This window comes from Lutjanus erythropterus, chromosome 19 (assembly GCF_056507025.1).
Source record: "Lutjanus erythropterus isolate fLutEry1 chromosome 19, fLutEry1.hap2, whole genome shotgun sequence".
Lineage (NCBI taxonomy): Eukaryota > Metazoa > Chordata > Actinopteri > Lutjaniformes > Lutjanidae > Lutjanus > Lutjanus erythropterus.
Window position 1 is genome coordinate 31,954,643 of NC_139335.1, and position 27,494 is coordinate 31,982,136.

The 27,494-nt window shown below is 38.3% G+C and overlaps 1 protein-coding gene across 1 annotated transcript in view; it reads right to left on the reverse strand.

The window, feature by feature from the left end:
* tanc2a (tetratricopeptide repeat, ankyrin repeat and coiled-coil containing 2a) overlaps positions 1-9,690 on the reverse strand; it is a 40,760-nt gene extending 31,070 nt beyond the window's left edge. Inside the window, exons 1-2 of the mRNA XM_084743749.1 lie at positions 8,674-9,690; positions 342-481 (exon numbers count right to left, since the gene is read on the reverse strand). Of these exons, the coding sequence (XP_084599875.1) occupies positions 342-481; positions 8,674-8,947 (414 nt within the window). The 5' untranslated portion in view covers positions 8,948-9,690. The remainder of the gene's footprint in view (positions 1-341; positions 482-8,673) is intronic.
* Between the last annotated feature and the right edge of the window lie 17,804 nt (positions 9,691-27,494).

Sequence of the window (27,494 nt, forward strand, 5' to 3'; positions counted from 1 at the left end):
AGAATGCTAACATTTTTTTTTACTGAAAGAGATATTATGTATGGGGAATTCTATAGAAAATGGAGAAAGGAAAAGGATTAAGTGTTTTGTTTTGTCACTACTGAAAGTTCAGTTATTACTGTTTCAGTAAGTGTTATATTTCAACTGGTATTCAAACAACTTTGCATCACAGAATTTTAACTGACATGGAAGACACATTTCCTGAAAATTACAATATGGTTGAATTCGCTTCTGAAATCTGTGTTTTCTACCCTCCACTCAGCTTCTTCTATTAAAATAAAATGTTAAAAAGTTTGGCAGTGCTAAACACAACTGACTGTATATGTGTGTAAGTCGATTACCTGCCCATCATCCTGGCCGTGGTACGGGGACCCCTGCTCTCCACTGATTATCTTTTCCCCCAGCAGGAAGCCCAGCCTGGTCATCAGAGCATCAGCCGCCTCGTCTACTGAGGGAGGGGGTCCTAACTCCTCATCCTCACCTGCAGTGGGAGAGGAAATGCTTTTTATTTGTCTAAATAAATTGAACTGTAAAAAAAAAAAAAAAAAAACCTCCAAATGTCTCAGCTAGCAGAATTTGAGACAGCAGTTTTACAATAGACGTCTTACCAAATCAGATTTTTGTACATTAAACTTGTTTTTTGTAATTGTTGATTTTTTAGACCACTGATAAAGCAGAATTATCATACACTTTGAGTTGTGTTTTTGTCCATTTGACAAATGAAAGTCCAACATTCACGCTCCTTTTACATCTGTTTTAGTCTACAATAACTCCTGAGAAAAATATCTGTCTCTTTAGCAGCTAATCATTCATCTGTCTAGTAAGGCTGGGATGATGACTTATCTCCCGATTCATATTATCACGATACTTGGTTGGTAATTTTTGTTTGCTTTTTAAAACAATTTTGACCCGGTGAGGTTGCTGTAGCTCTTCAGTGTGTTAAAGTCAGAGTAGCATACTGCATTAGCAAAATGAAATCAGCTATTAGTTTGTTTCCACAGAGCACAGAAAATATATGCATGAAAGTGGGAACACATGTTGTTTTGTGTTAAGCATCTTAAGTTAAATGAATCATTTGTCGAGATAATATTACCGTCATTGCTAATTTCCATTAGTGTGCTAACGGTAAGTCGCATTATGTGTTAACATCGAACTAACAGACTAATAATAATGCTAATAATAATAATGCTAATAATAATAATAATAATCTTTATCAATAGAGTTTTTCAAACTTCACATTACAAAATACTTCACAGAGGGCAGCAAACAAAACAGACAGGTTGGAAAGTTGTAAGGTTTTAAAAGAAAACATAAAATAATGGCAAATAAAATGGCATAAGGAGAAAAAAAGTCAGAAATAAAAATCGTTCAATACACTTAAAACTGAGGGAAAATCAAGGAAAAGGTTAGGGTTAGATTAAAAAAAAAGATTAAGGACTCTTGAAAAAATGAATTACCATACTTAAGAAAAAACGTTTTTTTTGCTGCTCCTTTCAGCTACAGGCTAAATTAGCCTGTCTGTTCTGCTATGATGCTGAGCAGTTAGTGTTCGGTGATCTCTTTCAAATGTAGCACCATCACCGTGTGAAATGTTTAGACTGTCAACAACTAGAGAGGCACAATATGGACGCTTTTCAGCCGATACCAATAACTGATAATTACCTGCTTCTCATGGTTGATACAGATAATTGATAATTTCACATTTTTATCTAAAGTCTTGTGAAAAGAAAAGAAAATCCCACACTTTGCTCTTGCTCAGCATCACAGTGTATTTTTCACACTGATACCCTCTGGACCGAAATGTGTGAAAAATAAAACTGAAGTGACATTTTCCTAGGCACCTGCAATTGAAATAGCTGGATATGCCAATATCTCCTTTGAACATTTTTATATTGTATTATTCTAAATATATTATCATACGAGACCATCTAAAATAAACTATTTTATGTTGTGAATTCTTCACGATCAAATGTTTTTGTACAGAGACTTTTATTTTAAAAGTTTACTTTGAAAGTATGCAGTGTTTCCTTCCTTCCTTTCTGATTAAAAGGAAGGAAAAAGCCGAATAGAAGTCACTGATGATGTGCTGTCAGGTTCATTTAGCACAGAACTGAATTCCCTCTCTGTATTTCATTTTGTTGGTCTGTGTAGTCGATGTTAAGCGTGTTTGTTGGACCGCTGTAATGTCTCAAAACGCCACGTCATCAAAACTTTTTTGACTTAATTAAATTTATGAGTTCATTCATCCATCCATCCATCACAAACAAAACAAACGATCCCTTTGATATCAGCTTTAGCATGCTGTCCAGCAAAGCCTTGCTGTCGAGTACACAGCATGGTAAGACACAAATGAAGCCGCATAACTTGAATCCGCAGCTGTTTAAACTCACAGACAGAAACACACTGACCACTGGATCAAACCAGGAAGTAGAGAGTCATCCAACATTTACTGTTCTCATGAAGATGACCACCTCTGTTCTCCCCTCCATCCTCAGTGAGGTACAAGCCCTGCCCATGTCCTCTGTTGCCCCAGAGCCCCGCCTCCCCAAGACTGGGTTTGTCCAATCAGGATAAATAATGGGCATAAAGCCACCCAATCAGAAGAGATTATGAAAATAGAACAAGTCGTAAGAGAACTTAAAACACAAAAGCGTGAACTCCAATGCAAGCCCACTGGGAAGACTGTGTGGAACAGTAATTGATCTCCATATTCATATATTCACTATCATGACCTAAATGTGCCAAGACTAGACACACACACACACACACACACACACACACACACACACACACACACACACACACACACACACAAGACTGTAAGCCACCGCATGAAAGCTCATACTCTGTCTCTTTCTCTCTGACAGTCTATAATTACAGCTATAAATTGCTGACTGTCGGACAAAATACCAGAGAAGCATCGCAGACGCACACACATACACACACATACACACAGTTAAAATAAAACCAACCAAAACACAAAGCACACTGGGAAGACTGTGCGTGTGTATGCACGCACACACATGCATCTGTGTGTGGTCAGTCAATGACAGGGTGTGTGAGTCGTTTTTAGAAGAAGAAAAATAAAATGGAAAGATCAGATACAGAGAGCGCAGACTTTTCCATTTCTGTCTCGTTAACCGCTGGAGCTTCTGATTCCCTCTGTCAATCCCTCCCTTCCTTTCTTCCTTGCTTTCTCATCTCCATCCTCTCAACTTCTTCTTTTCCCTATTTCCTTCCTTCTGTCCCCGAGATAAAACTATGTGGTTTCAAAAAAGCAAACAGATGTGGTTGTGACTGAAAAAGTGTCTAAAATCTGCCAAAAAAAGAAAAGAAAATTAAAAACAAGAGAAAACACAAAGAAAATTCTGTAAAATCGGCAAATGTTTGGGCCAGCTGTTTGCTGACTGTGTCTGGGTTGACTCACCTGCTAAAGGCCAGCAAGCATTTATGCATGGATAGAAAAAGCATAGCTGTGTCTAAATTCAGATACGTCCATTCGTACACTGTCATGTTGTACATCTTACATGCTATGTATCTACTTGTATGGTGCGCAAATTTTAACAGGGCAACTCTGTCTCAAGTCACACTTTCTTCTTCTTTGTGGATGAATTTAAGTTTTACTGCCACCCACATAATATCTACCAGCTTGTTCATTCATGTATGTTTAATTTCACTCCCTTCAACATGAACGTCCTTTTCATTGTATTTGCTGTTGTTTGCTCCCTGTTCAGGAGGTTAGAAATGCGCCATAATCTCCATGGATGACCTGCCGACCCTCCTTCCTCTTCCTTGATTCGCAGTACAAAATCTTTACGAACTTAACCAAATAAACATGTTGATGGCTGCTTCCTTGCTCACCTGGGCTGCATGTTCACAAGTTTTGTGGCTCCACCTCTTCTGCCACGTACACAAGATGACGACCATTGAGGTATCCAGCATTCCATAGTCAGCTTTTTGGCCGTTGTGAGTACAACATCCAGGTATTTGCAGTACACTTTGTTTTGCCACAAATGTCAATGTGAATGCACTTAAAACAGAAAGTGTCTGTACAGAAGTACACAAATTGAGACACAGCATATGATACCACTTAGCTTATTAGCCAGAGGAGTTTCTTAAAGTGAAAATTCTGCACTTATGTGGATGTCTAGTCAGTGACGATGGTAAATGTAGTCAGGTGAAAAAATAAAGAACAGAAGGAAGGTTAATGAAGAACTACAGGCTACTTCCACTTGGATTTCTAGTCTCCACCTCTGGGCGGCCAGGGGAGACAAAAAAAGGCCAAACAAGTGATATCTATAGGCTGCTGAGACACACACAGCATCATGGGTGTGGGCATCAGCGGCTTGCATGCAATGGATCCTAGTATATGTAGGCACTTCTGGCACATAACTAAGTCCCAAAGCTTCTACCACCATAGATTTCAAGGGAATGTGCAACTGCTCTCTGGTAGCTTTGAAGCTACAAGTTGAAACAAATGTTCAGACATGTACAGAGACAAAGATGCTCCGTTTGTTTCTGGCACATTTTCATTCTGCTCATCGTTCAGCTAGTGTCAGAACCCAACAGTAAAGGGTAGAAATGCAATGATTGCAATTTACTTGGCTGACTCTGATTTCCAACTCTTTTTTAAAGGTCTGACCTGCTGAATCTGCTTTCAGCGAATTCAGAGTTTCATTCTTTCTTAGAAGTATAATTGACAGAATACACAAATATATTTGTAACTTTTCATTGATATAAAATTGAATTGCATGTTTATAACATTGACGATTAAATATTTTTTTTACAAATAAGTGCTCGGAGTTACTGCCAGGTCTTATTATACTCTAATATATATACACAGTCTTATTATTAAATTTTTAAGAGTATGTATTATTTAAGTATTTATGGGGAACATGATTTCATGTGATCTTGTGGGAAAGCAGATGTAAACAAAACAATAAGGTTGACTGACTTTATGTAACAGTTGCTGTAGTTAATGTAGAAAATGGGTTTGATTCTTCAACCATTTCTCCCCAGTTTCCTGTCTAACTTCAGCTGTCTCTGTGAAAACAGCCCCCGCAAAAAGATATTCACAAAAAAAAGAAACCAACAGTATGTCACTATCTTGACTGGTCGATGGAAGTGTCAGTCAAACTTGAGTCTTTCTGTGTCTCAGTTTGCACACATCTGTTAGTACACTTCCTGTTTGGAGTGCATAAGTCTGTTCACTTACGAAGTGCACTACAAGTATCCAGATGTTGTCCTCAAAATGGCCAAAAATTTGAGCATGGAACACTGCAGACTTCTCGCCCTCAACAGTCACTATCTTGTCTATGTAGCAGAAGAGGCAGGGCTACCAAACTCGTGATCATGGCAGTCCAGGCTGGCGAGAAAGCAGCCGTGGTGACGCAGTGAATACAGAGTTACTCAGATATAAGTCATGCATGTATTTTTATCAGTAAGTACCACCATACTGCTGTCAGATCGGAGCCACCAATACATTTGTTTGGTTCAGTTTGTAAAGATTTGGTAACACAAATCAAATATTAATCAACATATTGGTGCGTTTTTAGCCAGTAGGAGGAAGTAGGGCCAGCAGATTTTTAACCTCCTGAGAAACAAAGGGTAAACAAAAGCAAATAAAATTAATAATGTTCATGTTGATAAAGTAAAATTGAATACAAATTAATAAACAAGCCAGTACATGCTTTGGTGAGTGACAGTGAAGCTCCACCCAGCTTCAGTTCATCCACGAAGAAGAAGAAGCAGAAGACGAAGCAGCTGGGATAAGCATTTTTGGTAAGAGCACAATGGCTGTCCTCGAGCAATACCCTGTCAAATTTCAGGAAAAAGAACCTCCTCATGGCTTTAGACTTTTTCATGGCAGCCATGGACTTTAATTAGCACCACTGGTGACACCTGTGTTTACCCTAGTATTTCATGTCAAAATGTCTGCTGTGAGACGTCTCTTGGAGATGTATGTGACATTTCAGACAAGGATAATGCCCCCTTTTGCTTCCTGAGCCTACATCTCATGTTCACGTTCACAGGTCTTCAGTCAACCTTTAGTGTGGGTTGACTGTTATCAGTCAGTCAGCTGATGGATCAATACTTATAGACCTAGAAAAGAAATAACAACTGCTGTTGTTGTCAAGGTCACCCACATGAATTAGGGAAGACAGGCCATTCTTTCCATCCATGGATCTGGAAATATTGCTTCTGTTACCCTCAGCCTTCATCAAGCAACCTGACACTCTGAAATTCCTTTGTGGCCATGAGGGACACACAAGTGATTCACTATCTACAAAACAGTCAGATGTCTGACTGGAAGGACACAATATAAGCACAGTTCTGAAAATGTGTATGCCCTGTATACAGCTACCCTTATACTGCAGCTTCATCCATACTTTCCGACCACAAGACCTCACAAACAGGGAGGATTTTGAAACCATAGTGGGGGGTCTGAGGATCCTCCTCCGAAAGACTTGAGCTTCATGGATGGTTTTTCTGCAATTATTAGCCAGGAAACACAGCAGAACTACAGCATTTAGTCTTATCTAGTAGGCTCATTTCAAATTTATTTAAAATGAACATTTAACATATGATTATAATAGGGGTAATATTAATCAGGCTGTTCTTAAAAAAATGTTCACCTTTCCTTGAAAACTATACATAAAAAACGTGTAAAAAAGTGTGAAAATTTGTCATTAATTGGGAGAAATGCAGGAGAATTGTGATTCCAAGAAGAAACTCGGAGAGGTCAATGAAAAACAGGAGAATCAGGAGGGTTAATGGCTTAAATCTGATTATCAGTCCTCATGGCTTTAATAAATCCTGTTTAGTGTGCATATTCTGGTAATAAACAAAGAGTAAGGGCCTGTAACACCAACATTTCAAACTGCATAATTTGAAATGAGTGGATTCGCTAGCAGGGGCAAAGTAAATTTGTGAAAATTTTTCACATTTAACTTTGTTGAACTTTGACATGTTAATTCACACCACATGCGCTTTTTCACGGAGACGTTTCTACAGTAGGCCGGAGTGGACAAACCAAACACTGGCTCAAGACAACTCTTTTTTACACTGGGGTCAATGGTACAAATAGGTCTACTGAATAAAGTGTACAAACTTATTTTCCCATTTGTGACTCAGCTAACTAGCCGTCAGAAAGTTCATTCGCTCATAGAGCTTTTCCCCCTTCAGTAACTCTTTGCCAGAACCAGGGAAAGTTAACAGCCTAGTAAAGAGAACACATAAAAAAGAGAATTTGTGAGTGACTTGTGCTACCAATCTGACTAGCGTTTTAGCTGTTAGCTCACCACCTACAGTGTTTTACTTACTAGCCCTGAAAGTAGCCCCTGCCTCATCAAGCATGGACAAATCAGGAACCCAAATCAATTCTAGTGTTCCTGTAGTGTGGTATAACAGAGGCGGGCTGCCTCACCTGAACCAGAGGCCACCTCTGCTGAACAGAGGGACAAACAACACTGTTTAATTGATGCCAGTGGCTTCTTGTTTCGTAACCAGAGATGATACCTCTCGAACAGACTATAAAACAGAGAACAAGAGGTCAGTCTGCAGTCTTTTTCCAGTCGATTTCTCTAACAGATGTGACCAGATTCAACGCCAGTGAATGCGCATACAGATACTCACATCGCAGTTTAGGTGACAAGTGTCAAGATAATTCTTATCATGTAACACTTTTTTCTTTGCTTAACATTAGAAAAGCTATGAAACAGCCTGACTTTTCCTGAAAGTGTCTGTATTTTCATTTAAAATGTTTTTTATATAAATTACACAACAGTAGGGGTGCAACGTATCACAGTTGTCCTGTGTTCTGTACAGATCGCCGGTGGACTATATGTAACCATCATAGTTTTACTGTCGCCGTTACTTTAACATAAGTAATAATACCCGAAATCTCAGTGCAGAGTTGCAGTGAAATGCAGGACAGATGCCGCCTTGACTGAAATCCCAACCATGACTTCGGGCGTTTTCACTGGTGTAACTATGCTGCCATCACAGAAACAGATCATAAGATGGTGATATTTATTGAAACTATGGCCATATCTGCTGTCGTAACTTCTACACATCTCCTCTCTGCAGCTCTGCATATGTCCTTCTGTGTTGACTGTCTAATACATGTGACTTCTGACCAATCAAATAGTGCTGTGGGTGGGACACTGAGCCAGACTACAGAGTGTAGTAGCGTATTATTAAAGCTCTCAAACGCTGAAACAAAGTACCCTTACTTATTACAAATAGCAATGTTTACAACTTTCTCTGGTTTTATTTTTGTACTCCACTAAATAAATTTACCTGGGAAGACCCTAGAATTTGGGATATTGGATATTGGATCAATTTTTCCAATGACAATTCAATTCAGTTTTCTTTTCACAAAGAGTACTGCTCAGTCTGTAAAAACAGTGTTAGAATGTCTTCTGTGGGCCTGGAGGGACCAAAAAGCCAAACCAAACCAAACCAAACCAAAGTTTGAAAAATGACCCTGATGATGTCATCAGGGTCATTTTGACCAAAGTCCATCCATTCTCAATGATAAATTACATGAAGCAATGACGGCTGTGAAAGAAAGCCCCAAACACTGATACACAGAATTTTTGACCCAGATAAAACTCTGTCTGCCTGGTGAAACAAGAACATCGGGACAGAGAGAGAGTCCTTTACTCTCACCTTCATCCTCACTTCTTCTTCCTCCCATGGGATGATCCACCCAATCCCGACACAGCTCAGAGCTCTCTTCATGGGACAGACAGCAGCAGATGTAAAACAATAAGCGCCGCAGGAGCGAGGAGGCGTGGCTGACGACCTCCACCGCCATGACATCTCCACCGCAAACGCAGCCATCTGTAGGTCTCCACGTGCGACGGACGGACGACCGCTCGTGACGACACCACTTGGATCTGGAGCGGGCACACGCTTTCAAAATAGCCGCCGTGCAGTCCATAGCTAGCCGGAAGTGGGGCTCTGATTGGTTCAGAGTGGTTCCATGTAGAGGGTGGAGTCAACAAATCAAAGGGCTGCTACTGCCCCAGAAAACAAGAGTTACTGCGATGAATGAGAGCGAGGCTCTTCAACTCAGCAGTCAGCCTGGTTTGTTGAATTTCTGTTGTGCTGTTTCTCGTCTCCATTAAGTTTTGTTGCTGAAAATTTTAATGCCCATCATGACATCACTATCCTGTCCTCTTCTTTTTGGTCCTGAGCTCCTCCTTCTCCAAAGTACACAAAGGAGAGAGGGAGAAAAAGATGAAGGAATGAAGAGATAAGAGGAGGGGGAGACGCTCCAGGAAAAGAAAAAACACTAGAGGTACTGTAGCCTCTGAAACAGAATGACTGCAGTCAGTAAGTAGGACAGTCAAACATGCAAATACTGTTGTAATACCCAAACTCTTCATATGTTCAATAAAGGTATGAATCCACAGAATCTATGCGGACAGCAACTCACAGCAGATCTGGACGGTTTATTCCACTAGTTATTGTCCTTTTTAGCCAAAAAATGCAGTCCTTTTCATTCACAGGTAGAGCCTCCGCACAACCAAACAAAGAGAGAAAAAAACAACCAAAGTACAAAAGGAAAGAGTAAAGTTCCTCCAAGCTGATTGCCTCTTCTGGTCAGAAACACAACAAGTAAAGTTTCCAAGTGTTAGAAGAGTTTTTCTTTCAACAGCGGAGCCTCCATATCTGGTCTGAAAGACGACCTCCCTCGTCTGACTGCACCGCAAATCAAAAGCTCCCCTCCTCCAACCCAAAAACACACACACACACATACAGGAGAGAGAGGGAAGGACTGCAGGAGGAGCTGAGCGGAGAGAGTAATCTGTTACATGTCGAGAAGCTCAAGCAAAGTTTAGAAAGACGGTTTCTTTCTTCTCGCAGCAGAAAAATACAGCCAGGGAGAGAAAGACTGAGGGAAGGCTTGGATGATGGTCGGCGGAGCGGAGAAATGCTGCAATTAAAGTGAAACTCCTGGTCCAAGAACAGAAGAGCGTCTGACCACAAATCACAGTGAAGATGGAAGACTGTAATCCACTTTAGTCCAGAAAATGTGAAAAATGTCGAAAGAGGAGTACTAAATAAAGAGTTACATTGAATTAAACATCAGTTAAATACTGTTTAGATGTTGCTGATGCTTGCTGCTATTTTCGATCAACATAAAAACCTTTTAAATGACCAGAGAAAAGGGAGTAACTGTAACTGCTACATGTGTAAATGAGCAAACGTTTGCTAACAAATGCTCAGAGAAAAGATAGAAATGTATCGTTTAGTCAATAAAAAAGATAATATGTGAGAAAAGTACCAGACATTTAGCCATGAGCTGGTAAACATAGTGGATCATTTAGCAGCTTAAGAGTCAAAATTTCTTTCAAGAGTTGGTGGAGACCAAAAACAAAGCTAAAAGAGAATGAATCAGTGAGGTCAGTGAATCAATGGATTACATTCACCAGTTGGCCAAAAACACGACTCCAAACGAATGTTAATATTGCTCTGTAACTGTTGGATGTGTTAATAGGCAACAGTTTGCTAACAAATTTGCCAGTACTCAGAGAAAATGGAGAAATATATCCAAAAACCAGACAGACAATGTTTTAACGGTGATTATTTTACCCCCAAAAATGTCTGCCATGGAATCTTCTTAATAAAATGTGATATCAAAATGTGTTCACGTGTTTTGATTATTTAAAGTGCATCACTTACAGGAATTTTGGTAGGTGTCTGTCCACCCTATTGATATTAATATTGATTATTTTCATTTACCTTTGCATACATTTAAAGTGGCTATGGTAATGTGAAATGGGTTGCTATTGGTGACCAACAAATAGGAAAGTATCACTTGACTCCCCTTGGCCTTACAGAGCTTTATATCGGGTTTTAGTTCACTGTTTAGCTGTCAAGCCTACAACTTTCCTGTTTTGGTTCTTTCTCACTGCTCTCATAGCATCATATTGAGACGCAAAATTTTAATAACCCATTGGACACTATTCTCTACTAACCCTAACCCTAACCAAGTAGTCTTGCTGCCTAAACCTGACCAAATAGTTAGCTTTAGGCAACCTAAACCTAACTAAGTAATTCTGTAACCAAAACCTTAACCTCAAATGCTGAAACAAAACCTTGACTTAAAACAATTTTGTTGCCTAAACATAACTATCTAGTTTTTGTACCTTTACTTTAAGTCTACCCAGACATTACATATTTATTATTGCTAACTTGACTGCAGAGCCCTGCAGGTGCAAAACTGATGCTAGAGGGGTACCTACAGCGTCAGAGGGGTATTTGACAAGCTCAGAGGGAGAACGTGTTAGCACAGCGCCAAACACACAGGCACATTTAGTGGCGAGCTGGCAGTCATAGTGGATCATTTAGAAGCTTCTGAGCTGCTGTTTCTCTCATGAGTTGGTGGAGACCAAAAACAGAGCTAAAAGAGAATAAATCAATGAGGTCATGGTGTCAGTGGAATTACAGTCACCAGGTGGCCAAAAACATGAATGCTAATGTTGCTCTGTGAGTGCTACCTGTGTACATGTGTTTTGCCATATCAGCTTAATAGGTGATCATATGTCAAAGTTCATAACTTCTTTCTGCTACTGAAAAAATCAGTTATGGCTGGATTAAGTATGTGATTTAAAAAAGCATAAATTCAACAAAGCTAGTGTTTTTCTTCATCATGACTGGATTTAGCCACTGCTTCATTTAGTTTGGTGGAATAAAAAGCAAGTTAGGGTTAGATCGACCGGCTACAGCAGTATAAGCGTATATGTTTTCCAATCTGCGCTGATATGAAAACTTTTTTAACTGCTCTGCATGCATCGCTTCACTTTTTGAGAGACACATAACCATGGTGACCCATACCAACAATGAAATAATTTAGAAAAAAAGTATTACACCTGCACAACTAGTTTCATGTTAAGGTTTTGGATGTCCTAGAAAGTCTAGCATGTTAGTATGGAATTTCAGATGCAGAGTTGCTTCATCTGTTAGCTGCCCCTCTATGAGAAAATGCAGTAAGTTTAAAAGCTGCTTTTACAATCCGTCAAAACAGTGCAGTTACTGAATAATACTGCGAAACACAGCAAGAATGCATTCACTACCAGTAAATCCAGCTTGATTTTTAGCTGTTTTGTAGCTACTTCAATTAAAAGAGCAGTTTTCATGGACTGATTACACATTTCTATGACAATGATTTGTCATACAGAGAAGTCAGATTCAATTCTTCAACTAGAAGTATTATTGCTACTCGCTTTGCCTTGCAAGAGCTGGAATGACAGTCAGGAGGAGGATGGCAAGGAAGAAGAAAAAGGAGAAGAACATAAAGAGGCAAAGGAGTGAAAATAAATAAAAAGAAATTGTTTGTGTATGTGGGCATGGTGTTCTGACTTTAAGAAGTTGCCTGGGTTCATTATTTTTCTGTTTTGACAGGGAGAAAGCAGCAGAGAGACTCCACATGGTAATGTTTAGGAGAAGTGTGTCAAATCAGCCCTGAGGAGGAGGAAGAGGAGGAGGAGGAGGAGAGGAGAGGAGAGGAGAGGAGAGGAGAGGAGAGGAGAGGAGAGGAGAGGAGAGGAGAGGAGACGAAGGTTGGGTTACATTTCTGTGTTTTCTCTCTCTCACTAAGGCACAGAGGGACGATCAAATGTAGGGTCAAAGGTCGCCCCCCCACTTCTGCTGCCAGACGCAGTTTAACAGGTCACAGCTGTGTGTGTCTGCGTGTGTGTGTGTGTTTGTATGACAGAATGGGAGACAGAGAGAGAGGAAGAGAAGAAGAAAAAGAAACTATTCCAGCACCAGTTGTGGTTTCTCCTTTATTCTCTCTGTTCTTTCAACTAGTGGCTACACTCCATGGAGGAGGAGGGGGAGGGATCCCTGGATGGCTTATGGTTTGACTAGCCCCTAACACGATGACATCACAATGGTGATTATAATAGTGAAAAAATGCGTCACTGGGTGGAAATTTCACTTTTTTTGTCTTGAAATCAATCAATCAAACTAACAACAGCTGGACAAACTAATAAACCTAACAACTAACATAAGACGTCCGATTTAATTGCATGTGCATTCTAACATGCTGACAAGAGGGATCGAAGACGGGGGTACAGGCAGTGGTGAGGTCTCTCAGTCCAAGCCGTCCCAAAGCGGAGCAGCCGGGGACCAGTGGGAGAGGACAGGAGCACACTGGAGGAGAGACGGGTGCTCTGGGGAGAGACGAGCGCGCTGGGGGCAGAGACGTGCAACCTGCCAAAAAACCCGGTTTAAAAATAATGTTGGAATAAAGGAAACAGGGAGACATAATAAATTATTTTTTAGGCTACAGTGGTTGTGGACGTTCAGTTTCATTTGGCTGCAAATTGGATGCAATAAATTTATGTTTAATCACAGTTCTTTTCTGCATTAAGGACTACTGAATAAAAATAAAAATAAATGCATCCCCGAAACAGCTCATGAGGAATGAATTTAAATCAGTGTCTCCTCCTCGCCACAATATCAGCAGCAATCTGTGTGCACCGCTGGGCCCATCAGCACCTTCCTTTCAAACATATTAAATACAGACGCAGTCACAGTCACAGCAAATTATATTCAGGCCTGGTAAATTGCAGTGCGTGTGCTAAATGAACCTGGTCTCCTCTCAGTATTTTGCACACTAGGGTAGAAACGCCCCACATTGTATATTCATTGAGGGAAAGGTACTAAATGGACAGTGTGTGCTGTCTTGCACATTTGAAAGACACAATCCTCAGTGTGCACCATTAGTAGCTCAGTTTGCACATTTGTTTGTAGACAGTTTGCACACGTTTTTACATACACAAGATCAGGCCCTTAGAGCTGCAATGATTAATCAACTATTGGATTGATCTGTATATATTTTAATAATCAATTAATCATTTTTTGTCATTTTTAATACTTAAAAGTCAAAATCTCTTCTTAAATGTGAATATTTTCTGGTTTCTTTACTTCTGTTTTGTCTTGTTTGTCTTACACAGCTGTTTTTAATGCTATGAATCAGCATTTTAAAACTCTTACACGTTAGCACTAGTCTTTGTACCGCTGAGCTAATCTTACTCTGAACATATCCTGTGGTCGTCCAAATGTGCGACAGCACACACGCCGGCTGACAGAGCAACCAATGATCCAATCAGGTTCCGTCGGGGGTCAGGCTTTTGTGCAGTCACAGAATATGGTGTGACGCAGCCATGTTTGTTTTGCTAATGTTAGCCTCATAGCTGCTGGCAGTTCAGCTGGAGATTGCCATCTGTTTCTCCCTCTGTGTGATTAGAATGTGTTGTGTTGTTTGTGTTGTGTGAACGTGTGTGTTTGACTTATGACAGACTGCATGTGTGTGTGCACCACCATAGATAGATAGATAGATAGATAGATAGATAGATAGATAGATAGATAGATAGATAGACAGGATACAAATTTTTGAACCATAATTCTTGTTAAGCTTTCACATCACATCTGATAGCAATATTATGTCACAAATTTGTCTAAAAATAGAAAGTTTATCAGTGCTTTAGCAGCATTCCCACCTTTTTTAAACCAGGAAGTGACATGGGGCAGCTTTGGGTAAAGGTAACCCTTTTTATGCCTGATTAAATTAAATTAAGTTTTTGTAAAACTCTTATCTAGGACACAACTTTAAGGGGACAACATTTTAATAAAAAAAAAACAAAATTTAAAACAAAGATGATCATAATAGCACATTTTCATACCTATGTTATCAGTAGGTATTGTTAGTTTTAGACTTTGAATGTTTTGCTGTTTTCTGGCACAGAGCTAGTATAGAAATTTAATAACATTTCATAAATTCCATATACTTTAATATATATAAAGTATTCAAGTATTCAAGTATTCAAGAATACATTTTCACCCCAAAATTGGAATTATAGTGTTGGTATTAATTAATCCCAATGAATCCCAACAATTCACCCAAATTCAACCAATCCCTGTGAATTCTGCACGACCTTGCAATTTTTTTTAATCGGCACAACTTTTCTGCATATTTTTACCAATCATAGCTTCCCACAAATTCCAACTCTGAAAACAACACAATTTTTGTCATTGTTTATTAATTTATCAATGCTCTGTGCACTTTTTTATTTTTGTAATTCTGTGCTTGCTGTTTGGACTGAGCTTTACATCCAGACAGATTTTGCCTCTTTGTGGAATACCCTGCAGATTTTGTTAGAATTTTTGTAATCCTGAGCCTATTTGGTGAGGATTGGAGCAGAGTGCAATTTTTATTCTCCCTGGAACAAATTACCTTTGATTTTGCAATTGTCATTTTCATTGCAAAAATACCCAAAGACATCACAACAAGCATTGCAATTTTGGAGAAAAGTTTCCAAGAAATTAGACATTTTAGGCTGCAACAATCTCCAAAACAGCCTGCAAAATCCTGAGGGGACTGATTAATAATTCAAGTAGTACATGAAAGACAGACAGAGAGACAGACAGACAGACAGAGACCTACCAGATCTTTTTGCCAGACGAAGGTTGAGGAGGGGAGAAGAGGGAAGTGAACGAGTGAATCCATCCATCATCCTGATCTCTGATCCGTCTGACTCTATGCTGCTGCCACCTGTTGGCAGAGAGAGGTAGAATCAGAGACAGTCTGAAGGTTGGAAACCAGCAGAGGAACAACTCTGCAACATGTCACCAACACATCAGAACAGAGACACACTTTGTCCTCATCAACATATCACAAGATAATAACAGGCCTATTCAATTAGCAGCTTAATCCCACCCTTACATCATTTATATGTATGAAAAAAGTATATCATTGTGATTTTAGTTCAATAATCTGCTAACAACAGTCTAATTTTATGGTTTTTCATGTTGTTTATTAGAAGTAGAATCATTTTATTAGTGCATTTTATTTATTACAAATGATTGCAACTGCTGCAATGATTAAATGATTAAGAACTGATTATTTAATTAATCAACAACTATTCTGGTAATCAGTTAATTGGTTTGAGTAATTTTTGAAGGAAAAAATAAAGTCAAAGTTCTGATTTTAGCTTCTTATATGTGAATATATTCTGGTTTCTTTACTTCTCTCTGACAATAAACTGGATATTTTTCAGTTGTGAGCAAACAAGACAACTGAAGATGTCATCTTGAGCTTTGGGAAACACTGATAGACATATCACCAGTTTTTGACATTTTATAGACCAAAAACCAATTGTTTAATTGAGAAAATAATTGACAGATTAATCAACAATGAAAATAATTGCTAGTTGCAACACTACAGGGATTACATTACATTGTTCTTTCCTTCTGTACATAATGTTTCTCTTCCAAATTTGATAACTAATTCAGTTGAGAAAAAATAAAAAGGTGCATTATTTTACACACATAAATTCTGTGGGTTTTTTTTTGTTTTTTTTGATTGAACAGGACACAGGAAATGTTAATGTCCTAAAAGAGTATTTGACTAGGCCTGATATATAATGATATGTGTACAGTAATAACACACAGAGGTACTGACCACTGTTGTTCTTGCGGCTTTTGCCTCCCAGCAACATCTTCAGGCTGTTTCGAAACATGATTGCTCACGTGACAGGTCACACACACACACACACACACTCACTCACACACACACTCACACACGCCCACAATTCCTTCCAATGCCCCCTGTCAAGGAAGTGAGAGAGAGAGAGAGAGAGAGAGAGAGAGAGAGAGAGAGAGAGAGAGAGAGAGAGAGAGTCAGTTTTAGAATTTGTGTACATATTTTTATTCATCTGATTGGTAATATCCAATCATATTCATACAGGTGTGCAGTGCTCCCATTATAACCACACACTTTTGTTCATACCAGGAATTAACATGCATCTTGGGTGATCCAATCACAAGCGGACAGCTTTAAGTACAGGTGCAAACGCACCCAAGATCCCATCACATACATTCAGAGGCGGTCTGTGTGACCATGTCATTGTAACAGTTCGTACTTGAGTTGGGCCGACAGACAAAACCATCAACGTTGGAAAGCTACCAAAAATTGATTGATGATCGGCCAAATTTGTGAAAAAGTTTAAGAGTTTTGACAAAATTGCAAGGCTGCACAGAATTCATGGAGAGTGACTGAATTTGCATGCATTTTTCAATCACAACATCGCAACTTCCTGTAGGGACTGAAACATGTTGAAATTTCCACCCAGTGAATCATTTTTTCATCAGAGGTCATGATAATGAATCTGCAGCTGTGTGTGAACTGTGCATGGTAATTTAAAACTGTAATCCTACTAATAATCCACATTTTTACTCAATTTATCTGTAAGCTGATTGCTTCTTTTTTATCTGCAACTGTAATGGAATATAGTTACCTTTTCCTGTATGCAGATTACATAATCTGTTACATGTAATCTGCCTCTACAACCTTTTGCAAACACACAGAACAATTCTACTGCGACTGGGCCTTCAGTAATTATTATAATTTAGAATTCAACCCACTTTCTAAAGAAAATAAATAAAGAATCACGCTGCACAGAATTTATAGTGGTTCTTACAGACACACAGTGTGTTTGTGTGTGTATGACCATGCTTGTTTTAAATACATACTTTATGAGTGTTCTGCATAAGAAGCTGACTCTGCAGAATACCTCATTTGTCCAACTGGCAGTAGAACTATTACTGTCTCTCTCACACACACACACACACACACACACGCACACACACACACACACACACACGCACACACACTACACTCCCCCTCTCATCTTGTACTACAGTGTGACTTTTGAACACACCCAACTTGCCGGCTGGTAATGTTGTTGCCAGGCAACCGTCTGCTGTTGCTAAGAGATCCATTAATGAGAATGTGTATTAGAATATAACCCCGCTCAGCTGCTGGTGTATGCATCTGTGTGTGAGTGCTTTTTAAAGACTACAGGACTTCATATGTTGGTCACTTTAACAACAACTGACCAAAGAGGGATTTAAATAGAGAGACAAAGTTTAAGTATTTATTCTGTTAGTTTATCTTTTTAAACATGAAGTAACACCAAAATGTAAATTTTGTTAATTCATTATTTATATATTCATCAATATGCAGCCATCACATGTAGTAAACTGTAATGATATTCACAGCAGTATTTTTCTGTAAGATAATAACCATCAGTGATCTGATTCAAATTTTGGATTCATCTAGAATTACTCAGAGTGAGAAACAGTTAAATGTATTTTATAAGATTATAAACAGATTTCCACCTAGAACATCACAAAAATTAATCACAGCCCATGGGGAAAGACTGCAAACAAAAAAAACCCAAAAAGACTTGGAAACATTGCTGTTTGTAATAAGTAAGGGAACTTTGTTTCAACATTTGAGAGCTTTAACACAAAAATTTTGTGGGTTATAGGTGCTGAGACAAAAAGTGTTACAGCCGTCCCTGGTCTCCCCTACTTTATTTTTTATTTAATTAATTAATAATTTGTATTTTAATGTCAGGAAATTGGAAATTGAGACCAATTTTTAAGTTATATCGACGGGGACAATGACAGATGTGGTCAGTATGACTGAAATATGTAAAAACGATCACGTCTTCTTTGCCTTTTTTAATAAAGAATACAGACACTTTTAGGAAATGTCAGATACTAGCAGCATCATATTGCGTAATTCAACAAAGTTATTGCACATATAAGCTTGAACAGTCAAAACAACCACCTTCTGTTCTACTGTTAATATTCATCACCTCTGATTTTACCAAACCTAACTGACATCCCACTCACAACAAAAACAAAGAACAGCTCCGACTCCTCAAATGTAATAATTTTTCCACACAAAGTAAATCCCCACTTTACCACATACACATGCACATACATCTTTTCACTATCCATCCAGTGTAACTGCCCTTTTTGAATGCTTTTGCACAGATATGGTAACAGATTCTCTCTCCACCTCCCTGCACTTGTATTTACTTGTAGTGAAATTCATATATCAGAAAGCTACTACAAGGAAATTTTTTAAAATATATTTCATTGATTTTGGAGTCCCCTGTGGACAAAAGCAATGGTGTTTCCACCATAATAAACACAAATCCAAAATAAAATAATCTCCTGCATATCTTTAATGTTCTTCTGACTGTAACTCTGTTGGAGAAAATGTAAACACAGACTTGTTCTTCTTGCAGACAGTCTTGTAGCAACAACATGTAGCAACTGCATGTGCAAAAATGAACACAGCAGTCCAAAAAGCAAGTTGTAGCCACAGACTGTACATTAAATAGGTTGAAATACTACTTAATATATGATCTATTACTGAAGCAAGTTGTTTCTGCTGGTCCCTCTTCCCCAGACTTGCTGAAGCTCTGCAGGCTGCAGGAGCTCTGCAGGAGCGCAGGACACACTCAACATTATAATCTGCCAATAACAAGCGACGATGCATCCCACACTGTAAGATGATGAGCCGTTTATAACTGTCAGTTGTCTGTCAATGTAAAGCTCAGTCTGTTATCTGAAAACAGACACTCTGGACGATGAGTTTAGCAGCTGCCTGTCTCACCGCCTGCCAAACTCCATAAACATTCTGCTCAATTTAACAGTTTTAAACATCTACACCTTCTGCAAGATTATTATTTATTTTGTGCGACTCATAAACAAACACTTATTAATTTGGCGAACATCCGGCATTGATTTGATACAATATGAGCCCTGACATTTATCACGCACCCTGAGTAAAAAATTACAGATATTGCTTTGACTGATCAAATCCGTGATAAGGAAAGAATCTGCAAAGACCAAATACAAACAAACACAAAATAAGAAAAGAGATGAGCGGAAAAACAAATCCTGAACTTCACCTCTTTGTCAGTTTCTCTCTCGCTCTGTGATCAAGTCAATTACTCACTGGAAAAGTCAGCCATCAGAGCAGAAAATTACTATTCTACATCAAACACACACACACACAACTGAGAGAAATGTTTGTCTGTGTGACTGTGAGAACGAGAGGTCTAAGCGTGTGTGTGTTGCACACATGTCAGGGTTATCACGTTGAAGCGCTGACCTCTGGCCCCCTCTGTCGACCGCCGGTCATCACAGCAGCACGCTTACAAACTCTTTTCCTGTCTCAGTCTCTCCTGCTGTTGCTGCCGGGCTGGACGTCCCTCAGGCTCTGCTGAGGGGACTGATCTTTTCATTATCGAATCACGTCATGATATTTTAATTCAATTTTAATCAACTCCTGGTCTGTGTCACGTTATTAACAGCACATACAGGATTTCTGAGGAGGTGTCTTTTGACTCCAGACATCCTGGTCTCTGTTATATCTGTGCTGAAGTGAAGGAATTATCATCGTCTCACTTTCATTTATAAATAGCTGACCCCCTTTTATGATCCGTAATGTATTTATTTCCTTATAATATGTATTTAAAGGTCCAATGTGAAAGATTTATGGGGATTTATTAGCAGAATATGGCAGAAATTGAACAGAAGAGAACACATGATTCTTCAAATCCACAATTTAATTAGACTTTTGACTTTAAGGTGACAACTCAATTCAATTAAAACATGTTTTGTGATAATCTTGATTTGTTATGATCAGCAGAAAAACTTTATTCTCTCACAGCTGTTGGGTACTAAACCCAGATCCACTACAGTCTTCTAACCATGTAATTTAGGGTCTTATGTACATAACAGTAAGCATATAAAAAGTATTAGAAATCAGAATATTCAAATTCAAAATATTTGTACACTTTCCTGTATTGGGTTTGAACTGGTTGTGTTTATGCTCTGAGATTTATTACAAAAATTACACAATTAATTCCACAAAACAATCATAAAAAACACACGTCAGTTGCTGTGTGGATCCAACAAAATGTCTCTGGATGCTGCAAATTGCTTTAAAGTGATGTCCTGTAAATTTTCTATTTTTTTTATGCATACATGTCTTTCCTGTATTTTTCCTGGCTGAAAATAAACATGAACGTGTGCCTTTCCTGTTTTTTTGTGTGTGGAAGTACTTGTTGAAAAAAAGACATATATAAAACTGTTTAAAAATATATAACTGTTGTACACTCTGTCGAAACAGGTGTGTGACATCATTCAGCTTTTTTTGGACCAAGACTTTGGGATTCCCTCTTTGCACTGCTTAGCAACCACCCACAAACGCCCCAGCAACCAGGCTGTTGTCATCCCATAGTTGAGTTAATTCGGTTGACAAATGGACGAGGACAGACTGACTGTCAGCACACATATGGAGTCGGTGTAAAATTACATGCAGCTTGACATGATTTGAGTCTTAGAAAAGAGACAGAGCATTTTTTCATTGGTCATTTCTATGTCTACAGCAACCTTCCAAGTTTTTGCCCTGTTAAGTGCATATTGGCAGTCTGTGTTCATTTTTCTGCTTTATGGACACACACACACACGCAGTAAAGTAAACATACAGTAGATGATAGACTAAGTATCCCATTTGCAGATAGTCAGAACAATGAGTCGTGTGCCAGAGAGGTGTGTGTTGTCCTGCTCTCTTCCTCTTTTCTCTCCCTCTTTCCATTGGTGACATTTCCTCTTGGAGGAAATAGAGTGTGTGTGCCTGTGTGTATCTGTGTGTATCTGTGTGTATCTGTGTGTATCCACAAGAGAGCAGATCAGGTGCTTTGAAACCTCTACTGCCAGGTGCAGAGCGCGAGAGAGAGAGGTGACTCCACAAGGACAAACCTCACCGTGTGTGTGTGTGTGTGTGTGTGTGTGTGTGGACACTGCGGTCAATAAAGAACACTTCTTGAAGACATTCTGTCAGAACTCATTTAACAGAACAAACATTCATTCCTGGCCAGGATTGGGGAGTAACAGATTACATGTAATGGGATTACATTATCTGGATATAAAAAAAAAGGTAACTGTATTCCTTTGCAATTACAAATGAAAGAAAGATGTAATCAGATTACATATATATTTTGTAAAAATGGGGATTATTAGTAGAATTACAATGTTAAAATAAAGAATGATATCCTAAAATGCACAGTTCACACACAGCTCACAATTTTATTACCATGGCCTCTGGTGAAAAAATACTTCACTGGGTTGAAATTCCAACAATTTTTGCCTTTAAATCAATTAATCAATAAATTGCACACTATAAAGGAAGGAACAGCTGAACAAACTGATAAAAAAGATATAACAGAGAGTAATCTATTGTTAATCAACTATTAAATTAATCTCTATCTATAACTCCTTTTACCTATTTTTCAATTGACAAAATTATGACAGAATTAATTAGGTGATTAATTGTTCTGAGTCGTTATTGTAATTTTTTTTTTTAAAGTAAATTCTCTGATTTCAGCTCTTTAAATGTGAATGTTTTCTGGTTTCTTTACTCCTCTTTGACAGTAAACTGAATATCTTTGAGCTGTGGACAAAACAAGACATTTGAGGACATCATCTTGAGCTCTGATAAACATTTTTTCTCTATTTTCATGAACCAAACAACTAATCGATTAATATAGAAAATAAATAACAGATTAATAGATGCTCAAAATATTTGTCTGCTGCAGACCTAAAAACAATTTTGCCATATTTCATACTGAGGTAATACAAAACTAACAGAAAGTAATTAAGTGACATTACTTCAATAGTGTGATACTTGTTACTGACCACATTTTCATACAGGTAATTAGTAACTATATCAGAATACATTTTTAAGGTAACCCTCCCAACCTTGTTCCTGGAACAACCTGTCTCAGCAGCAGGTATTTACAAAGCCTAGTCAAATAAAACCACAGCTACCTGCACTGATAGTCAGGGAATAAACTTCATAAGCCTCCCAAAAGAAGCTTCGAGCTGCAGCAGTTAGATGTCATCTTCTTCTTTAGTGACGTACACAAAGCAGTGTGTGTGTAATGTGTGTCAGTGTGCTAATCCTTGATGACAGGCTAGCTGGAATGATGGGATTGAGTCTAAAAACCAAGGCTGCATCCAGACACACACACATACACACACATACACACACACACTCACACGCATGACTGAACAGCAGCACATACATTAATATGACAGTACGTGTGTCCGGAAAAGGAAAGTGTTGGCTTTTTATGCAAATGCACTGAAGACAAATGAGACAGTGGCTAGAAAAGTAGAGCAAGACTCCTTTGTGTCTGACTGAGAAAGAAAAGGGGGATAACAATGAGATAAAGACTAAATATATACCACTACATGACTATACTCACACAGAGGAAAGCAAAAGTTTAAAATAAGATCTCGTCTTTGTCTAGCCTGCGACATGAATGAGCTCAAATTAAATGAGACTTCCCTGTCTTCTGCTGTTTGGTGTTGGACAGGTAGCATAGAGTGAGTTTATCAGGGATTTTTCAGTGAAAGCAGCTGTCTGCTGCATTTGGAAAAAGTGGCGAGAGGGAGCAAAACAGAAAAGTTGAAGGTCAAACCACCAAACTAAAAAGAAGCTGAAAGATGCTTAAGTGTTTCTTTGAGCCAAGGGGAAACTGGGTGATAATTCTGTTTGGGTTCAGCACTACAAGTGGCTCATTTCCACTGTTAGAATATATAGAATATATCAAAAACATTGCAATATTATGTTTTGTGATACTGCGTCGCTTCTCACAAGCACTGTATCGGGATATTTTGATGTGTTAAACCCACATCAGCTCCTCATCAACTTTTATAGATATACCACAGGGAACATCCTGACAAACTGTACACCAGCCTGGTACAGCAGCTGCATCAAAGCAGTGTGTTGAGAAAACAGCACAGGACATTGTTGGCACTGAGCTTCCTTTACTGGAATATCTTTACAGCGCACAATCTTTCAAGAGGGCTAAGAGCATCTTAAAAGACGCTACACACCCTGGACGTCACCTGTTTAAGCTCCTCCCATCGGGGAGGCGCCTCAGATCCATCCGCACACGTACAAACAGACTGAAAAACAGCTTCTTCCCAAAAGCTGTGGAACTGTTAAACACAAACTCCCATCAGTCAGACAACTGATACATTGTGCGATATGAGTCACACATCACTTAAAGCATTACACGCAATATACAAGCCCCTCCCCCATCCCCAATGGACTTATTATTTGCTGAATGCTTTGCACTTCTATTTGATCCCTGCACTACAGGTAGTACTGTTTATATTGTATTTTGCTATTTATTCTAGTTAATGGTGGAGATTTTAATTGCAATATGTGCAACTATAGTACCATTATGAAGTTTATCATAATGCAACTACAATTTCGTTATCTCTTCAAAATGACAAAGTTCTTGAATTTTGAATGGCTAAATAGCTGTGTTCTTACCTAGCTTTCCTGTCCTGACTGCATAAGAAAGTTATGCATATGGTGGTGTGTTCTTCATACTATGAGTTTTCCTAAAATTAGATAAATAGATTAAATAGCAATATATCACCTCGCTCACTGTATCACAATACATGTATATTAAATATTAACCTCTGTATCAGATCTCCAGATTATTACCCATACACAGCCCTAACTGTAACTATTAAATATTCATTTCTGTAGCTTTAAAAATAAAAAGAGTAGTCTAAAAGGGGCAAATGGGTTATATAAACACTGGAGAAAAACACAGGAAACAAAACTGAAAAACATGCAAAATGTTACTCCCATGGAAATGTGGGAAATGAAGAAACTGATCTGAGTCAGTGGAGGCAGTCTGCAGCCAGTAAATGTGACTCAGCACTGACGTGGTGAGAAGCTCATTCATGTGTCCATGTGTGTGAAGGAGAGAGAGATTAGTGCGGCGTTTGCATCTCTCTCCCTCTCTCACACTCAGACACACACACACACACACACACACCATCTGTCGTCAGTTACCGCTCCATCTGACCTCCTCCAACTTTTTTTTTTGTCTTAAACAAACACAGAAAGGTTTTGTCCAAATTTATGAGCAACACAAAAGACTGAGAACAGAACAGTTTGATAGCGTGATGTTACTGTTTGGCACAGCGACCTGTTGATGCTAAAAACTAAACCTTTGCATCTTCAAATTACACAACATCCCTTTTACATCTCCATAAGGCTTTGCTAAAACAAAGTATTACCATATTCACAAATGAACACAAATTACAGTAATGTTGCAAACTTCAGAAAGACAAATCTGTCTTTGTCTGTCTCTATTTATATGTATATACACTGTGTAGTAAAGTCTCAAGCCAAATGTAAGACAACATCTTACTAGCAGATTTAGGGACAAAAATGATCCCATTTTATTTCTGCAACAGCACACACAAAGAGCACAGATGGACGACCCACTTACTGCCCAAAACTGCTTTTAACATTACGTAAGTGGGACATACTATATAATTATGCTATGACCTGTTACTATATACAAAATTATCTATAAACATGTTTATTTTTTATTTTTGCCATCTAAAACACAGGAATACTGTTACTTAGATAAATGAATCATACGCAAAATGTGTTTTGACCAGAAACTTAAATTAAAACTAAAATAGTGTCAGGCCTAAAGGTTATTCAGAAGAACACTTTACATTAATAAACTGTGAAACAAACAAACAATCCCCCATTAGTTGACTAAATTACTTACTATACACATTCACAATATTAATAATACTGATTCTTTTCTCTTTTTTTTGATGATTTTCACAACGAAACACCCAGATTTTAAAAAGAGGAGCAGACACAAGCTTTTGAAAATGTTTCATGTTTAAATCATTTTAATTTCAAAAGCTGTTGGAGGCTTATGCAGCTTTCCCCAATGATCTTTGCTTTGCACGAGTCTTCTTTTCCTTGAATCTGTTAACCAGAGGTGATGTGGATAAAGTTACTACAACACTTACAGTTGCAATGGCCACATTTATGGGCAATACAAGTTGAAATAAACTGGAATTATATTGTTTGAAAGGGCATATACCAACGTTTTCTTAGAAAGCATCCTGAAATTTGACAGCATCCTGAAATTTGACTTATTTTAGCTTGTGAGCTTATCAGATTCTAGGTAATATATCTGTCCAAATTCTACTTTGTTTGGGAGGAATGCCAGTTTTCAGACGTGTGCTGTGTGTGATATAAATAATGATGATGATGATGATGTGCACTCGTGCTAATAGCTTTTAGTGGTCAGGATTTCATGTAGCATATTGTAATGCTTCCCTCCCAAGCTGAATCACACAGTGTGTGGTATTAGTCATGTTTACTGCCAGTGTCTTGCGTTCTTGCTCAGTCACACAACCTTCTCCTGTGTGTTTCTCCCTGCTACTGATCCTAACTGAAAACTACTTCTTCCACTTTTTGACTGACTCACCTATTTGCTGGTGTACACTTTGGCAGTGTTTAACAAACTTTTAAAAATGACAAATCAATCACCACCCAATTCACAATAAAACTTATCAATAAATTCCGGAAAGAGATCATTTGTGCAGAAATGAAAATTCCTGACCATTTTCACTGTCATTCCTGCATCACCCGATTTTATCTTGAATGTTACTGAAAACATGTACACATTCAAACTTTAGAAATGAGAAATAAATTAATTTAGCCTGGGTTAACAGGCCATCTCATTACTTTAATTTCCTCTTATCAGGAAAACAAGAGAAGACATTCTAACCTACTTCATAAATCATTGTATTTATCAGTAAAACAATATACACATTTTAAATACTTTATAAAAGGTGCGCTGAAGAATTTCTTCCATAGTCTTTTTATATTTGGGGATCCAAATAAAATCTCTGGTGACCTTCCTGTGGGTCCCAAATGGGAATGACTGCACTAAAGTATTTCTGTATTAATGAATCCTACTATAAATCAAGATAATTATAAATAAATAAACACCACATTATAATGGCTCTATGAACTGAAGCACTGGCACATTAAGAAAGCCATTAGTTACAAATTAACCTGTGAGGCTTATTAGACAGCAGTCACTGAAAGTTATTCTAAATTATTATAGATGGACACCTAGTAATGTTTAAAACTGTGTGTGTGTGTGTGTGTGTGTGTGTGTGTATGTGTGTGTGTGTGTGTGTGTGTGTGTGTGTGTGTGTATGGGGGGTGTAAGACTAGTGCTCGGCTAGGGGGTGATTTCCTTTTTCTGCAGCGTGACAAAAAGTAAAAACAAACAAACAAACAAAAAAAAATACATATTAGCAGTTTGACTAAAGGTCTAGACCTGCAACAATTAATCGAGTAATCAATTACTAATTGATTCTTAGATAAATCTCCAACTATTTTGATAATTGATTAATCAGTTTGACAAATTTTTCAAGAAAAAAGGTCAAACTTCCCTTTAAGAAATATGACATATTAAAAACTACATATCTGGGAAAACACAAAACTCTAGAAACACAAGATAAAAGGAGCCACATGTTTACAGGCTTCTTGTCACTTTGGCACCAGTATAATCCATAAACATAAACTGTATTTTGGTACATTTTAGACTTTGTCATTACCAGCCTCTGTTGGTCAGCTGCTGTTTGAGTGGGAGAACACAGTGAGAATGAGAGGCAAAGTGTTTCAAAGATTTCTCACTAAAATAAGTGCTGGTTGGTGGATCAGATACATGCCGAATTACACATCA